The following is an 18,752-nucleotide window of genomic DNA, read 5'->3' as shown; positions in this document are numbered from 1 at the left end:
GTTTTGTTTTGTTTTGTTTTTTTGTCAAAGCATACAGTCTTTTGAGGCTAGGCAGTAACTTCTATATAAATCATAGTGAAATTTGTGTATTTCAAGACCCTTGCTATTATTTATTAGTATCTTTATTTCATTTATCTATAAAGTCAACCACTATTGTTGGGAACTGATGAAATACTGTGCCTGAATGAGGCTTATTTGTCTCATATTCTAGGTAAAGGTTCTGAATCCATGCATGAGCGGTATGGGAAAAGGAGTGGCATTCAACATCCATTCTCCAGCACAGCAGTTCAATAACAAAATAATCTGTGAGCACTCTCCAAGTTTCACCATCCCACTCAGAGAGGGTGGAATGGTGTAAGCTGGAGTCCTGCAACAGCAGGGGATTGGACTCGATGGCCTTCATGGCCCCTTCCAACTCTATTTTTCTATGATTCTTTCAAAGTTGTGCCCAAAGGATGACAGTGGTTCTTTTTATAGAAGAAATATTCCACCATATTGATGTAATGGTTCCTAAAAACTAAAAGGGAAATTCATGAATTTTTCTTTCTTAAAAAGCATAGAACACATCTCATTTACCATCTGACCGAATCCCTGAAAAGCATGAACCACTCTAGGACAGGCCCAGTTCAATGAAGCATGAGACTGTGATTTTTCAGATGCAGGAAGAGAAAAGGGAAACTAGCAATTAGATATTATTTGTTCCTTCCGACAAGAACAGCAGGAAAATTTTGCATTATTATGTTTGTCCGCATGAACGTGCGAATGCTTGTGAACTAACCTAAAGACAGGATCTCTTCTCATAACCGGCCTGCCATATTTCATCACCAGAAAGCGAAACAACAAAATGAAGATTATACTATGAACATATGGCTAGATAAAAAAGAAAAAAAAGACACAGTACATATCTCTAATCAGTGTCGGGTAATATATTTATATTTGTGCTTGGTTAAATACCTCTGTAGTCAAGGAACAAATGTGCACAGTAATACATATATACAGATGGTTCCATAGTATTCGTAATTGTCCTCCCACAAGCTGTGCTGCCATTTCATTCTTCCAGCCTTTCCACTCAGAGCAGAACTCAATTTCAGAATAGTCCAGTTTGTCTAGCATGCTGGATTCACTGGGACCGCAAAGATTATCCAGGGTTGTGGTGTCTGGCATACACAGTGGTTCACTACATTCTAAATAACCTAAAATGAGCCTGGCATATCATGTGAACCAGATCAACAGGTGCTCACCATATGAACATCCCACTGATTTCAATAGAAGCCATAGCTACTTTCCTCCCCCTCTAATCGCCACGATGTCCTGTCTCTTGTCAGAACCACTTTATGGCATTCCACCATCCCTCAACAAATTCAGACTGGCCAAGTTTCACGAAGATAGGGCAAGGGTTCCCCCTTTTTTTAAGCAATAGGAAATTCACATTGAAAGGCTCTCCCCAAGTGAAATTCCTCACAGTGTCCATCACCTACTGGAAAGCAGAAGTACAGGTGGGGGCTCTGCTGCTTGTCCCATGGTTTCTGATTGGCGTGTGTTGCTTGCAGCCTAGAGAGACCTCTGTTCTCCAGTCCCTAAACACCATTCAAGAAAGCTTATGCACAGAAGCTGCTGAACCCAGAAGCTTGGGTCGCAGGATTCCACCAATGGAATTGTCTTTTCTTATCCTACTTCCCTGAAAACCTTGCTCCTGAGGTCAATGAACCATCCAGAATGGGGTTATATTTGGTGCAGTGGACTACAGGAGCAGAGGAAAGTGATCAGCAGGAATCAGAATTGTGTCCTCTCATGCTCGATTTCTGGCAGATCCAAGCCATGCTTCCCTGCAGCAGTGCCGGCAATCGGAATTTAGTTGGTTGCACCCACTTAAACCATTAGAAATCCTCACAACAACCTTATAAAGCAAGTGAGTATTTCAGTGATTTAGTTGAGAAATAGATGATCAATAAAGGCACAGTGAAACTCCAGAGATTAACTGGTTTATACCACTGACTCCACAGTCCTTCAAGTGAATGGCACTTCTTTACTAAAGGATATAAGGAAGCTGTTACATGGAATTCATTGAGAATGGGGTTATATTTGGTGCAGTGGACTACAGGAGCAGAGGAAAGTGATCAGCAGGAATCAGAATTGTGTCCTCTCATGCTCGATTTCTGGCAGATCCAAGCCATGCTTCCCTGCAGCAGTGCCGGCAATCGGAATTTAGTTGGTTGCACCCACTTAAACCATTAGAAATCCTCACAACAACCTTATAAAGCAAGTGAGTATTTCAGTGATTTAGTTGAGAAATAGATGATCAATAAAGGCACAGTGAAACTCCAGAGATTAACTGGTTTATACCACTGACTCCACAGTCCTTCAAGTGAATGGCACTTCTTTACTAAAGGATATAAGGAAGCTGTTACATGGAATTCATTGAATGACTTCAGGCTTGCTGCTCACTCCAAAAGCTCAGTTTCGCAACAGCCAAGTTCTGAGACATGATTTCTCAAAGAAGCATAGGACATGTACTGTTATAAAGCACACAGAGAACTTTGGCTGTTGAGCAGTGTCTAATGGAAATGAGTAATAGTAATAAATATGTGTATTCACTATAAAACCTAGTGGGAGCCACTGAATGGAAAGGAAATAGTGCATGTACCTCAGTTATGTTATCTGAACTACGCTGGAAGTAGCGGTTGATAGCAATTTTATCAGGCCTTTGTCAAAAGATCTTTCTTATAAACAAGAATTGTGCATTCATTTCTCACCACAAAGGAAGATATCCAGAGTGACTTGGTTTGTGCGGCTGTTATTTCCATATTATCTTCAGAAAACATTAGTAGCTATAAGGGGATAAAAAGAAAGAAAAATGATGATGTAAATCATACCCTCTGATGTGGAACATAGGTATCCCCTGTGCTAATCCAGACAAATATAAAACAAAGCCACCCAGGGTGCTCCTCTGGTATGCAATGTTTGTCTGCCACTTAAGGAAACATACTTTTTTTAACGGTCCAGCAAGGATGTCTGTGCTTCCAGGACCTACATAACTTTGCCCTTGGCATGATAGAGGCGGAATTAGCAAATGTGCACCTGGAGACTAAAACCCCACACTCCTTCAATAGATAAGTTTTAGGAGGAAATTAAAAAGGACTTTCCTGACTTTCGCAAACCCTGTCCCAAACACACAACCACAAATTATAACAATAAAGTGCACAGGTGTAAGGCTGCCAGCCAATTCCAAATCTGGACTCTTTTATTGTTATCTTAAAATGAATATGAAGGTGTGTATGCAGTGGGTTTCTGGGGTCCGTTCAGTACCCTGTTTAGAACCCCAAACAACTCAGTATCTGCAATGTTTCCCAAATTCCTATAATCTCTCCAAAGGAAAAATTAACATTGCTGAAGGTTAAAAATTTCTAATTTTGTAGACTGCAGGTTTACAAAATGTGATTTTAGTAAGTGTTGTCTTATCCAAGTTTATACACTAAACTAAATTTGAGTTAAACAAGTGCCATCTAAAAAGGAAATTCCTAATCCTCCAGGGTCCAAAGTCAAGTATACTTTGGATAGGGAAAACATGGAGCCCCCAATCTCTAGAAAGCGTCCCATACAAAGCCCCATGTCTTATACAAAAATTATTACATTACCTGTTAGCTAGTTGTTCTAGCCTATCTTTCATTTACCTATTTAGTGAAATCAAAACCTTTCCTCTGCTCAGTGCATATTTATTCAGAAAATAATACACACATGCTTCTGTTGACTGAGAACACATCACATAAAAGGAAGTTTGATACAATAGATAGAATTGCAATGGAATGACTGTTAAGGCAATAATTTTTGCAAGCCTGAGGTGAAAGCCTGCGGCTATCATTTTTACAAGCATGAAACAATCAGCACTTACAGGATCTTCAAACTCCATCTGGTGGCTTGATAAGAGAAGGCATCCTGATTTACCTTCCAAGTACCTGCAGGATTAGTACTGGACCTGTAAATTCTTACAAGATTAGGGCCAGTCCAATCACACAGACCAATTGGGTGACACAGGTGGCTCTATAAAAGTCTTCCCAATAATGAGCAGCTGTGATATAACAACATGAGTCTGTGTGGTATGATCCTGCTTTGGTAGTTGCCTGCAGTGTCTTCACGTGTCTGTAGAGCCTTCTTTGTGCTTGAGTTTGCTGTGAACTCTGGTGCTGCAGTACCTTTGCCAGTATCTGACTCTTTCTTGTTTCTGATTTCACATTTGCTCCTTGTTTACTCCTGGCTCTGCTTGTGTCTCTGGTCTTACTATACTGTGCCAAGTGTCTGACCCTTGGCTGAGGAATCCTTGCTTTCCCCCCTGGCCTCCAGTGTTCAAGCCAAGAACACCTGCCACTTATGTCCTGGAGCAGACACTAGGTGGGTTAGATTTGATTAACTCTTAATTTACATAATTCCTGTTTTACTCTGGGATTTCCTAAAGGAGGAATCACTTTTTCCCATGAAAAATCTCGAACTCTGCTCTGCAGACTTCAGCACAGTGGAGTCATGCATCAAAATGTACAGAGTAGAAGATGGAAATAGCCATTCAGTCCTGTGCTAACTTCAGATAAATAAGCTACATTTGAGTTCTCAATTAAACTGAAACAGTGATCAAACCTGACAGAACAATTGTGATGCTACAGCTTCTTAACCACAAAAATACAGTTCCATAAGACATGGTTGCACATAGCTTGTACTTTAACTTACTGCTGATAAGGAAACCAAAAACCGTATAATTATGAATGTAGGCAGATAAATAAGATCTATGTAGTCCACATAAAATTGATAAAGGGCGACTCTGATGATGAGCAGAAGCAAGGTCACCTATAATAAAGCAAAAGGTTGTCTTAATCTTAATCATTAACATTGAATTTCAATCAACTTTTCTGTTTTGCATAAAGCTTAATCTCGTAACTACCACCGCAAAGGAAGCAAAACCTGAATAGATGTAACCACACTTGCTCATCCTTATCCACATCACATTTGCTGATTCCTTTTACCTTTCCCTTCCCTTCCCTTCCCTTGTGAAAGAAATAACAACACTCTTTGGTTGTTTTACTATCTAAAGTGCAATGCAACTTAATAGTATGAAGTAACAACATAATTTAAAAACACATTTTATGAATTACTAGATGTGTCATAGGGTTGTTACGGTGTTAAAATTCACATTAGGGTCAGGGTTGGAAAAATGAAGGCCCCTGTGAAGCTGCTGAATGTGGTGCATCACTCATATTTTAGGATTTGGGTTAAAATCCACGTTAGGGTTCTGGTTATAAACACAAAGATCCCTGTGAAGTATTCAAGGTTTCGAATGTGTTTAGAAAGGGCAGAAAGAATGATCTGTGCAGAAACACATTCATATTGCTGGCATTGTGGGAATACATGAGCGGTATCAGTAGCTCAGCCCTATAGGGCAAAGTTCAAGGTTAGAGTTAGGGTTAGAAAAAGCAAGGGTCCTGTGAAGTATTCAAGGCTTTGAATGTGCTTAGAATGGGCAGAAGGAGTGAGCTGTGCAGAAAAATTCCAGAGAGCTGGATTTTGGAAATGGTTGCGGTTAATGAGGAACTCTGTCCTCTTACAGCATCGGGATGAAAAATGGATTTGGGTAGGCTTAATAAAACCAAGGTGATTGTGACTTTGAAGGTACAGACATTGAATGACCCAAAAGAATGAGCTGTGGAAAAAAGCATTGTGAAAGTAGGCATATTGGAAATACATGTCACTCATGGGTGGCTCAGCCCTATGGAGGAGTTCAGATTACACTCTAGGCTAAGGTTAGAGAAACTGAAGTCCCTGTGAAGTATTAGTTACATAGAACATGCTTAGAACGACCAGACAAAATGGAAAACAGAGTGAAAACTGGCATTTTGGAAATTCCTGCCAGCCATGTCCAGCTCAGTCCATTTATATGCTTAGGGTTACAATCCAGGTTAGGGCTAGGGTTCGGAAAACCAAGGACCCTGAGACATTTTCAAGGTTTGGAACATGTTTAAAATGGGCTGAAAAAATGAGCTGAACAGAAAAAAAGCAGGTTGCTTACCTGTAACTGTTATTCTTCGAGTGGCCATCTGTGCAGTCACACATATGGGGGTGCTGCGCCTGCACAGTGTCTTTGGCCGGAAGATTACAAGCTAATGGTTTTTGGTGGGAAAGCTCTGCTCCCGCTCCCCCATGCCCTATAAAGAGCGGAGCATCCGCCATTTTGTTCAGTCTTTGACGACCGTACGCCCCCATGTGGAAAAACTATCCCTACTGTAAACGATATCGGTACCAAGAAAAAATGGAAACATTCAGTGCCAATGAAAATGTCCACTCACTGACACCGAGTGGAGCCAGCGGGTGGGTTGTGTGACTGCAAAGATGGCCACTCGAAGAACATCAGTTACAGGTAAGCAACCTGCTTTTCTTCATCGTGGCCTCTGTGCATCACACATATGGCTAGATTAACAAGCTTACCATAATGGAGGAGGGGAGGTGTCTCAACGAAGAACAGATGAAAGAACGGCTCTACCGAAGGAGCAATCTTGTCGAGCCCGAACGTCTAAACGATAATGTTTGGCGAAAGTGCAAGGGTTCACCCAAGTAGCAGCTCGACATACATCATCAATCGGGACTCCCGATGCGAAGGCAGATGAGGCAGCAACAGTCCTAGTCAAATGGCTTTGAGGAGCTGTGGGTAAGTCAATCTTAGCCAGTTGATAAGATAAAGTGATAGTATGGACTACCCACTTAGAAAGTCTCTGCGGAGTGACTGGAGCGCCTTGATCTCTGGTAGAATATTTAACTAAAAGTCTATCTGAGCGCCGAACAGATTCCGTCCTAGATCTGTAGAAGGCTAAGCAGTGCCGAACATCAAGTGAGTGCAACGATCTTTCTAACGGAGTCGACAGAGACGGAAAAAAGGCAGGTAAGATAATATCTTGTCCCATATGAAAAGGTGTGGACACCTTAGGGAGAAAGGATGGATCGAGCCGCAGGACGACCTTCTCTCTGTGAAAATTTAGGTAAGGAGGGTCTATGCGGAGAGCGCAGAGCTCACTGGCCCTTCGGGCCGAGGTAACCGCCACTAGAAACGCTGTCTTCCATGAAACAAGACGTAAATCAACTGTTGCCAATGGTTCGAAAGGAGCTCTTGTAAGCGCTTGCAAAACAACAGAAAGACTCCAGGTAGGCATTACTGGCCTGATTGATGGATTGAGATTATAAAGACCCTTAAGAAACCTCTTAATAGTAGGTTGAGAGAAGATGGGTGATCCGTCCACCATGCCACGATGATAGGCGATTGCCGCCATATACACTTTAATTGAATACGGTTTCAGTCCAGAGTGGTGCAGTTCTAATAGGAACTGAAGAATTTGATGTATCAATGATGTAAATGGAGAGAACAAACGAGACTCGGCAAAGGTGGAAAATCGTCTCCATTTAGCCGCGTAGGACTTCTGCGAAGATGGCTTTAAAGCAGAATCAAGGATGTGTTGAATATCCGGATGAAAGGTTGTCAGATTCGATGGAACAATCGTCGGATCTGACAGTGCTGGTGTCACATTCGATGGATGTGGCGAGCAAGAGTCTGTTGTCTGTCCTGAGGGAGGAAGGTTTTTTCCAGCATCGAATCCAAATGGGCTCCGATGAATGTAAGCGTCTGCAACGGAAGGAGAGAAGATTTCTCGGTATTAATGCATAGGCCCAGATCGTTCAATAAGGCACAGGTTGTACAGATGGATGTGAGGAGTCCTTCCTTAGATTGGGACACCAGGAGCCAGTCATCAAGGTAAGGGTAAACTTGTATGCCTTGGAGGCGTAGGAAAGCGCAGACAGGGGCCATGCATTTGGTGAACACTCTCGGAGCAGTGGCGAGACCGAAGGGTAGAACCGTAAATTCATATAAATCGGGCGCAACAGCAAAGCGAAGGAAACGCCTATAACTGGGGTGAATTGAAATATGGAAATAGGCATCCTTCAAGTCCAATGAGGCGAACCAATCCTCTTTCCTTAGCAGTGGCAAAATATTTTGAAGGGTGGTCATTCGAAACTTTTTTGACACGATAAATCGATTCAGAGTACGTAAGTCCAAAATCGAACGTAGACCACCATCCCGCTTCGGGACCGTAAAATATCTGGAGTAGAATCCATGGAGTCTGTCATGTGGAGTTACTTGATGAATCGCTCCTTTACGAAGAAGTTGTTGTATTTCATCGAGCAATACCGGCGAGCATGATGTAAACCGGATCGGACTCAATGGAGGAACAATGTCGAATTCTGATAGCCATGCTGTATGACGGATAATACCCACCAGTCAGATGTGATGGACTCCCAAATGGGGAGTCGGCTTCTCAGCCGGTCCCCAGATGAGAGGGGGATGGGTATGGAAGGGGTCAGAGGAATGGTTCACCAGTCCCGTCAACGCTGCCTCCTATCTCCGTCAAAACGGCGACAGCCCTGTTGATAACGTTGCTGGGGCTGTTGACAGCAGCGTTGCTGTTGCTGCGGCCGGTGCTGGGGCTGTTGCCTAGGCTGATAAGATTGTCTATAGGATGGACGGGTCCATGCCCACTTACACCTAGGTTGAGTCTGGAGCTCCATCCGTTGGGCCGTCATGTGGGACTCATGGAGTTTTTTCAGCTTGCGATCGGTCCTGGAGTGGAAAAGCCCGCACCTGTCAAAGGGCATTTCTTCAATTCACCGCTTAGTCTCCTCTGGAAAGTTGGGACTCCTTAACCAGGCATGTCTGCGGAGAGAGACAGCACCGACCAAGTCTCTTGAGTCAGTGTCCACATGATGCCTGGCTGTGGACAACTGCTGGACGGCAACCTGCATCGCCTCCTTTATCAGCACCTTCGCCAGATCACCTTGGTGGTCCAGGAGGGTCGAGACGACATTGTGGAGGCGTTGCATTATGAAGTATTGGTACCTCGCCAACGTCGCCTCGTAGTTGGAAACACGCAGCCCCAGGCCTGAGGCTGCATAGACTCTCCTGGCCAGGGAGTCGATCTTATGTCCCTCTTGGTCCCTCGGTGCAGTGTGGCCTCTTGCCTCTCTACCCTGAGAGGACTCCACCATGACCGAGTTTGGCTTGGGGTGGTGGTGAAGGAAGAGAATGTCCTCCTCCCGAACACGGTACATGGATTCGTACCTCCGAGACGTGGGTTGAGGGTGAGAAGGCAAGTCCCAGGGTTGCGTCATCGCCTGTCGTAAGGTAGTAATCAACGGCAGGACGATTGAGGTGGACTGCTCCCTGCAGATGACATCATAAAACTTGTCCATAGAAGGTCCCGGATGCTGGATGGTGTCGATGTCAAGGGACTGGACAAGCTGGGACATCAGCTCCGCGAAGGAGACGTGGGACTCGTCAGGTGACGCAGGGCCCTGGGAAGTCACAGTGACGTCAGGAGAGGTTGAATCGACCTCCGAGTCATCGGAGTCCGCACCATAAAACGGGGGGGCCGAAGACGAGGACTCCACCGGAGAGACGGACCGGCTACTTTCATCCCAAGGAGGTATTGGGGATGCGCGCCTTGGACCCGAGGACAGTGGATGGTACCCGACAGGGTGTGGTTCACCCCAGGATGGAAAAGTAGGAGCGGTGCCATCCCTTGGATCACTGTTCCATCGAGCAACTCCTTCGGCTCCTAGGTGAGGACATCTCCACATCCACCTCCATTGTGGCTGTGGGCATAGGTGTGGGCGACCTAGCCCTGGAGGGGGGAGTCTTGAATTTCCCCATCAGCAATTGACCCCCATTGGAAGAGTTGGAAGCGGCTCAGCAGGAAGGTCAGCCACATGTTGAGGGGACCCTTGAGGGGTGACCCTCATAGCCGCCTGGAGCACCGGATCGGGTGGAGTCGGTACAGTGACTGCTGCTGGTACCGAGGGGGCCCGCGAACCTGAATCACGGTGTCGAGGGTGCTCTGTGTCCTTCGACTTCTGCGTCAGTTTCAGAGGCTTCTCCTTCCTGGCTTTCTTTGCTGATTTATCGGAGTCAGCATGCTTACGCTTCTTGCGCTTTTTCTTCAGAGAAGCAGGTGGAGCCCCCATGGTAGACATGCCTTCCTCCGAAGGGCGTGAGGGTGGAGCCACCATAGCAGAGCCAGGCTTTGAAGCAACGACGAGTGGGTCAGACTGCATGAGAGCCCGATCCCACAGGAGCCTCCTCAGGCGATTCTCACGGTTTTTCCTGGTCTGCTTAGACAAGGCCAGGCAGTGAGAGCATTTGTCAGTCCTATGCCCTTCCCGCAAGCAGAGGAGGCATAGGTCATGCAAGTCGGTTGGAGACATCTTCGACCCGCATTCCACGCATTTGCGGAAAGCCGCTCGCTGCGCCATCGTAAGAAAAGAAGAAATAGAAGACAGTGCAGAGGGTAAGAATATATTTTTGTTTTTTTGTTTTTTGTTTTAAATAAGAGATCGAAAGAGAAGGTAGAACGATAGAGAACTATAAAACTAAGAAGAACTATAAAAACTAACAGGGATATAACAACTGGGAGAATAATCGAGAACAAGAACAAGCTAGATGAGCAACGGTCAGAGCGATAGCGAAAGCGGCACGAGGCACAGCGAACGGCGGTCGCAAAGACTGAACAAAATGGCAGACGCCTTGCTCTTTATAGGCCATGGGGGAGGGGGAGCGAAGCTTTCCCACCAAAAACTGTTAGCTTATAATCTTCCGGCCAAAGGCACTGCACAGGCGCAGCACCCCCATATGTGTGATGCACAGAGGCCATGACGAAGAATGTCCAGATATTTGGCATTTTGGAAATCTGTGTCTGCCAAGCCTGGCTCAGCCCTGTCATGTGCTGGGCGGCCGGGGGGTGGGGGTGGGCAGGTTACAATCCAGGGTAGGGTTGAGAAAATTAAGTTTCCTCTGAAGTTTTTGAGGCTTGGGTCATGTTCAAAATGGGCTGAAAGAATGAACTATGCCAAAAAAATATTGTGAAAACAGGAATTTCAGAAATACCTGCCAGCAGTGACCAGCTCACCACAGGTATATGCTGAGGTTTACAGTCTGGATTAGGGTTAGGCTTGGGAAAACAAAGACCCTGCAAAGCTTTTGAGACTTGGATTGTGGACAAAATGAATGAGCTATGCAGAAATTTTTTTCCAAAGCAGGAATTTTGAAAATTCATAGGCCACATGAGTAGCTCAGCCCTATTGTAGGATTAGGGTTGTAAACCAGGTGATGGGTAGGGAAACCAAGGACCCTGTGAAGTATTCTAGGCTTGGACCATGTTTATAATGGGCAGCCAGAATGACCTATTCCAAAAAACATTGGAAAGTGCAACCAGGCATTTTGGAAGCACATGTCAGCAATGGCGCTAACCTCAGTTATATGCTGAAGGTTACAGTCCAGGTTAGGATTAGAAAAAACAAAGAAACAGTTCCATTATACCCTTATACTTACCAAAATTAAGACAAATGACCAAAAACTGCTGGTATGATGTTTTTTGCGAAATAGGAAGGCAATTGTGTAGATGAATATTATAACTGATATGCTGTAGCCAAACAGGAATGATATCTATGAAAAAGAAGGTCCCATGTTAACAGTAAATGAGTGTTTTACAGTAAATATACATGAAAGATATACCATTTGCTTTAAGAGATAAACACATAAAATTTTGCACTAACAATTGTACTCAAATCAGTATTAGTCAAGTAATATAACACTGGAAATCCAAAGAACATAAGAGCAGTCCTGCTGGATCAGACCAGTGGTCCATCTAGGCCAGCATTCTTTCCACACAGTGGCCAACCAGCTGCACACAGGTTCCCACAATCAGGATATGAGCACAACACCACCCGTTTGACCATGTTGCCCAGCAGTTAGTGTGCTCAGACACACTGCCTCTGCTACTGAAGGCAGCATATACCCATCAGAACTCACGAGGACTAGTAATGGCCTCTCCATGGATTTGTCCAGTCCCCTTTTAAAACTTCCAACGTGGTGCCATCACTACATCTCATGGAAATGAATTCCATAGTTTAAACTATGTCATGTGTGAAGAAATATTTACTTCCCTCTATCTGCCCTGAATCTTCCACCAATCAGATTTATTCATGGGGAAAAACTGTCCCCCTATTCACTTTCCCCATGCTGTGCGCAATTTCATGTATCTCTACCATGTCCCCCCTTACTCCCCCATTTTTCCCCAAGCAAAACAATCTCAGCTGCTGTAACCTTTCTTCATGGGGAAGTTGCTCTAGCTACTTAATCACTTTTGTTGCCCTTTTCTGCACTTTTTCCAGTTTTTTAAATGGAGTGACTGGAACTGTACACGGTATTCTAAGCTTAGTTGCCTCACAAATTTCTATAAGGGCAGTAGGATATTGGCAACTTTTATATTCAGTTCCTTTCCAAATTATGCTTAATATAGAATTTGCCATTTTTCACAGCCGCTGCACACTGTGAAAGGAACTGAAAACTCCTGTGTTGACATTTCTGTCAAGCTGTCTATCACACCCCAAGTTCTTTTGCTTGGTCAGTCACTGCCTGCACAGATCTCTGTAGGAATTATTAATAACCATGTCTAAAAACAGGGGATATCCAGAAATTGACAAAACAAGTATCCAAACTGAGCAAACCTGGATTGAGTTTAACCTATTGCAAAGTGGTTGCGTGATCGTTTCAGCACATACCCTATAAGCATTCCCCTGCCCTTATCCTTCCAGATCAGAGAAAAACTGTGCAAGGATCTTTCTACCAAGCCACTTTCTTCCTTGTAAGAAAAAAACATGGCAGTCACCAGGTCATCCTTGCAATGGTATGATGTCCCCTTTAAGATTAAGAAACTGCTTGCCCTGTAAGATTTAGAGAACTCTTGCAAGTACAGGTAAAGAGAATTAACAGCTCTGCTGCAGGAAGATGATCAGATGGGGAAATGTATAGCTACCAGGCAGCCCCAAGACACAGGAGAGGGGTGGGCATGGCCTCAGGGAATGATAAGCAAAGGTTAGGTCAATCTGCCTGCCCTAGTTTCTCCAGGGTCCTGGGGGCAAAATTTGGTGATGGCTGAGCTGTATCCATGTCCTGTCCACAAACAGTTAAATTCTAACTCAGCTCATTCACCATGGGGTCTCCCTTTGAAACTTCTTGGAAACAGCCCACTTTCAGATCAGTAGTGGAGCATCCTGAACCACTGAATTATTCTCCAACTAGTTTCTGAATGTTGCTATAAAATCACAGTATCCATTTATTCTTCTGCACAGTGATTGCTCTGTTAGTCCTATGCAGAACACAGAAGGCAGGTGATAAGCCCCATGGGGATGAAGAGGGTGTGAAGAGGGTGACTTTTGATGTTTTAGCTGATGTGATTAGGTCTGATCATGGGGTTGCCTGATTATATATAGGAAAAGAGTTAGCTTCTCAGTTCTTTGCAGGGTCTTGTTTATGTCTCTGCTGTAGCTTGTTGTCACTGGTGAGTAGCTGTTTTACCTTAGGGAACTTTTGGTAAGGAAGGAGTGGAGGCTGCTTTTCAAGGCTTGCGAAGATGTGGCTAAGAGGTGTATTATTTACTCAGTGTTGATTGCTGATACTTGTGAGTAAAGAATGTACATTTTAAATCTGTTTCAAGACCACATTTTGAAGTTATAGTGATAAGTCATACTTACCGAACAGAAAACCATGGTGAAATTCAACTTAGCATCACTATAGCTAAATCTTGCATACCACGGCCAAAGCAATAAAACAAGCAGAAAACAAGTCAGGGGTACATCCACCAGAGCTTGCCCACACAAGTATGCGGAAGGAAAGAGTCCTGAGACCCGCAGCTGAGAGCGAGCTTTGATCTACAAAAGAAGATGGCGAAGGATTGGTTACAACTGTCTGTGTCCATTCTAATTACATCATATACCGGTTCAGAATGGAGCAAGAGTAAGTCGTGAGGTGGCCAAGTTTGCTAATGACACTAAACCCTTTGGGGTGGTTGAACCTAAAGGGATACTGAGCAGCTTCAAAGGGAATCCCTCCAAGCTGGGAGAAGGGGCATGAACATGGCAAATGCAGTTTAGTGTAAGCAAGTGTAGAGTTGGGCCAAAAAGTCCCAGCTTCACGCATACGCTGATGGGATCTGAGCTAGAAGTGACTGAGCAAGAAAGAGATCTTTGGGTAATAGCAGACAGCTCAGTGAAAATCTCAGCCCAGTGCTCAGCTGCTGAAGAAGTCCAATTCCATGCTAGGTATCATTAGGAACAGCACAGAAAATAGGACTGCCGTAATCTTACTTCCCTTATACAAATCCTTGGTGCAACTGCACTTGGAATATTGTGTTCAGTTACGGTTGACCTACCTGAAAAAAGGACATTGAGTTGGAAAAAATGCAACAAAGGGTAACAAAAATGATTAGGGCAATTGAGCAGCTCCCCTGTGAGGAACAGCTACAACAACTGAGACTGTTCAGCTTAGAAAAAAGGCAAGTAAGAGAGGACATGATAGGGGTGTTTGAAATAATGCATGGTGTGGAGAAAGTGGAAGGGGAGAGGTTTTTCTTCCTCTCCTGGAACACTAGAACCCAGGGTCATCCCATGATACTGATTGGTGGGAGGTTTAGGACAGATAAAAGGAAGTCCTTCCTCACCCAGAATACAGTTAAACTATGGAACTTGCTCCCACTGAAAGCGGTGACCGCTGCAAGTATGGATGGCCTTGAAAGGGGATTGAGCAGATGCACGAGGGAGGAGGCTATCAGTGGCTATTAGCCTTGCTGGCTATGTGCTGCCTCTTTCACAGGGGTGGCATGTCTGTGTACCCAGTTGCTGAGGAGCTTGGGCAGGAGGAGGTTTTGCACCCATTTTGCTTGAGGGACCCCATGGGCACCTGGTTTGTCACCTTGTGCATGAAGTGCAGGTCTAAATGGACCTTTGGTCTGATCCAGCTTGGCTTTCCTTATGTACTTATGCCTTTAAGATACAAGAGCTAAACACAATGCTGGTAGTACAACAGTTTTCTCTGATTCTCACTACCCTACTCTAATACTTTTCACTTTTTCCACTAAGTTTTTGCTGTACCAGGTTAAAATATCCTAGGTAACTTTAACCCCATGTCAAATGACGAACGTGTAGTTACTCTACATTCATCTGTCATGAGTTCTGTGAGTAGGCAGTCCTACTCCCATTCGAGTCTCAATCTACTCCAATGAAGGATGTAACATCTGTGGATGGTGAATCTGCATAGAGCTCATTGCAGCTTCCCTTTCCCTTCTAGCCCTGCAACAAGCTAGCAATACCTGTCACCTGGGGAAAGGGGATTTTAGCCAGCCAATGGTGGGGTCTCCCCCAGAAGTCCTGCTGGTGCGCTTCCTTCTTGGTCAAAGATCCAGCCACAGAAGAAGCAACTTCCCCATCATCAGCAGAGACTCCAGCCAGCAGCAACTGAGGTGGCTGAGCAACAATGCAACAGAATGTGGGGCTTCTTCCCAGCAGTGCCTTTGCCCAGCTGAAGCTAAACCTTTCTGCCAGACATGGAAGAAAGAGCAGCCAACAGCAGGCATGCCCTCTGCTGGACTCTCAGTGCGACAGCAACAGTCGTTGCTTGCTGCAAGATGGAATCCTAGCATGGCAGAAGCAGCAGCATTGCTCCTGCTAAGAGACTGCAATCTAAAGAGTGTGTGCTGAAGACAGATGGAGCTGTAGGCCGAGTGAGGGAATTCCAACCACCCCTCCTTTGGTTTTTCTTTACTGTATCAGAACAGACTGTTCTTTGTTCTGGACTCACCAGGCCCCCCTCACCTGGGCTGCTCAGCAGGTTGCCAACATGTCTAGACCAACCCTGCTGCCCAGGTATCACCCTCTTCTAGGTGTCCCCTGGGGCCCTGGCATCCAGTGCTACTACAGTGAGATCTGTATTGTGCAGATCTCATTTCTATCTGGTGCAAGATACTTGGTTCTCAAAGTATGGATAATTTTCATTGAGGAAGGAAGGATGCATGGGCGGTACACAGAGAACTCCAGGCTCAGACTGTCATCTACGCCAATTCTTCTGGTGTTGTTTCTGCCAGGTGAGGATGGCAATGAGTGAAAGTTCCCATTTTCTAGCAGAATCCTTCCCCAAGAAAAGGCATTTCAAATAGTTCTATGGCATCACAGATTTTTTTAAAATCCTATTCCTTTTAAGTCTTACTGTAGCTCTTAAATCAATATCCTTCTATTATTTTTCATTCTTTGCTCATTTTATATCTTGAAAACCTTGTCTCTGCATACAGCTTTTATGCCCCTACTGTAAGATACCTATCTATTGAACTGGAAGGTATTTCTTTCACATTTAATAGTTTTACCTTGTAATCTTGAATAGTTCTCATTGCAAAGTGTGGCAGAAAAGCAGGGAATAAAATAACAGATGTAGATACATATACATGCGAAAAATAAAACCATATGTCTTCAGTGCTAATTTCCTGGAAAATGAATCAGAAGAATATAGTTTATAATCATTTAATATATATTAAGGTTTCATATTCAGAGACGCAGTAATGATGCACCTAAAGGGAATCCCCTTTTCCCCCTGGGTTCAGTGCGGCTGTACTCCCAACCCCTGTGATGTCCCATGCCATGGCCAAGGCACCCGAGTTAGCATGTGACACATCAAGCACACTTTAAGGGAATAGAAGCTTACTAAGAAATCAAAACAGAGGTGGAAAGGGTAAGGTTTGATTTCACATGAAAGGGAAATGAACAAGGGAAATGGACAGCGGAAAGTGGTACAGAGCAAATAAAGGGCTTTGCCCATCAAACCGTGTTGCACCAGAGGACGGAGAAAATAAGGAAGCCCTGTCCTACTCTTTACCTACACAGAGACTGCTGTATCTAGAGCATTGGATCTTCTTCATCACAGACAGGGAGAACAAAGACACTAGCCTCTCACACCTTAGGTTCCCACCGAGAGGTGGGGTGAGGCTAAACTCCCAGTTCCAAGGCGGGGATTCTCTCAGCCACAAGTAATTGCAACACTTTGAATCTCCTGGTGTCCTTGGTCTGGCAACCCATTAAGCCCAAGATATAAATTACTCCTTAGGATCTTCACAACTGGAATATTGGGATCTTGTAAATCAGTCTTTGATCTAAGCCACGTGATTCTTCTCTCACCTAGGGTTTGATTTAACTACTTCACTCACACACACACACAAGCAGTTGCGACCCAATAACATAAACATCCACCTAGGTGGAGAAACAAGGTAAAGGTGGCGATATTGTGTGGGTGGAGAAGAAGGGGTTAAGTCACACTTGGGCCACCTTATGGACTCTTGCAAACATCACCAGGCCTTTACCTTGGCCCTTCATTTGGAAAAGTGCTGGAGGTGGTGAACAGAGGCAAACCAATCTTGTTCAAACCTTTAATGTTCTGTGGCCTACCAGCTCCTTTGCCTACAGTGGTAAAGGCATCCTCCGATGAGTTATTCTGCTCCTTCCAAAGAGGAAGGGCTATCCGAAACCAACTTGTGCTTCTTCCTCAGAGAAAAACCCCCACTCCACTGCTGCCATCCATGTGCTGTCCAGTCTCTCTCCAGACAAACAGGTTTTTTTTCTCCTAAGCCATCTGCCTCACCTAGTAGGACCTGCTTTGCTTTTCTTGCTTTTTCCTCCTTGGATGCCTGACTGAGAGAAAGATCTAACAGCCATGGATGAGTGCTATACCTCTATGCCGGTTGGACTATGAGCCAAGGACCCTGAGAACTGCCCATCCCTCCAGATCACTCTGTAGCAAGGAGAGCTAATCACAGAGATTGCGGCCCCTTCATGCCTTACATGGAGTGCTGCTAACTGAGCATGTGCAAATCACAGCATCTTCTGACCAATCAGGGAACAATGGGTTATCTAGTGATTGCTGGCTGTATAAAAGCTATGGCTCTCCCCATTTTCTTTGTCCCCTTTGTGGGACCCGCAAGTTCTGTTTTCCCCACTGTGCCATGGGGCCAACTGGGTGGCTTTGGGCCAGTCACACACACTTAGCCCAACCTATCTCACAGACCTGTTGTTGAGGGGACAACATCGAGAGCGAGGGGAAGAAAATGAGATGAGCAGCTTGGGGATCTCTGTATGAAAAGGATGGGATAAAAATCTAATGAATCAATAAAAATTAAACCATGGACACAAGCCTGAAGGGCTGCTGTGCTCATTGTAGAGGAGTAAATGCACAGGGCAGATCAACAGGAAGCAAGCTATTCACAACATGTTCTCCCGGTTAATGAACAGGGCATGAGCCTTGGGGAAAGGGACACAATGGGAATGATTAGAATGGGGCCTGTCTGCTTTTCTTGATCTGCACTAATTATGACTGTTAGTTCTCAAAGAACACTAAAAGAAAGCACTGTATGTTTGCTAGAATGATGCATCGAATCCTTTCAAACAGAACGTATTGCCATTTTAAGTATGTCCTAGTGTTTTAATATGTTAAAAGAATATCCTTATATACTATCTCCCTTCCCACTACCACACCTCAAAACAGCTTTTATGGTCCGGTCAAAACACTTACGCCTAAGAAGGCATGACTCCAGATGTGAAGACGGGCAGCAGAATTAAACATGTGCAGGAATGCATTGCTGATGATGTTGACAAGCACCGGAAAGCAGTGTGTTATCTCCATGTGGCACATGAGTGTGAACCTGTATTTCTGACACAAACCAGGACAGGAGAGACCAGTTAGAACTTGAGTGAGTCAGGGGAGATGGGGAAGAGAAAGCAACAGCTAGTAGACAAGGTAGGAACCCAGATGAGTTTGTTGTTGACCATTCTATAAGCAAGCCTAAGATTCATTTGGTTTA

The 18,752-nt window shown here is 44.6% G+C and overlaps 1 protein-coding gene across 2 annotated transcripts in view; it reads right to left on the bottom strand.

Annotated features, from left to right (window-relative positions):
• LOC123033118 (ATP-binding cassette sub-family A member 10-like) overlaps window positions 1-18,752 on the bottom strand; it is a 75,463-nt gene that overhangs the window by 13,119 nt on the left and 43,592 nt on the right. For both annotated transcript variants that reach the window (XM_044449546.1, XM_044449547.1), the window contains 7 exons: window positions 18,464-18,601; window positions 16,272-16,388; window positions 13,612-13,788; window positions 11,408-11,521; window positions 4,717-4,833; window positions 2,754-2,828; window positions 779-870 (listed from right to left, as the gene is read on the bottom strand). In XM_044449546.1, the coding sequence (XP_044305481.1) occupies window positions 779-870; window positions 2,754-2,828; window positions 4,717-4,833; window positions 11,408-11,521; window positions 13,612-13,788; window positions 16,272-16,388; window positions 18,464-18,601 (830 nt within the window). The remainder of the gene's footprint in view (window positions 1-778; window positions 871-2,753; window positions 2,829-4,716; window positions 4,834-11,407; window positions 11,522-13,611; window positions 13,789-16,271; window positions 16,389-18,463; window positions 18,602-18,752) is intronic.

The sequence above is a fragment of the Varanus komodoensis genome, unplaced genomic scaffold (assembly GCF_004798865.1).
Source record: "Varanus komodoensis strain SLA01 unplaced genomic scaffold, ASM479886v1 scaffold59_1, whole genome shotgun sequence".
In the NCBI taxonomy this organism is placed as follows: domain Eukaryota; kingdom Metazoa; phylum Chordata; class Lepidosauria; order Squamata; family Varanidae; genus Varanus; species Varanus komodoensis.
This window is presented reverse-complemented; position numbering and strand designations above follow the sequence as displayed.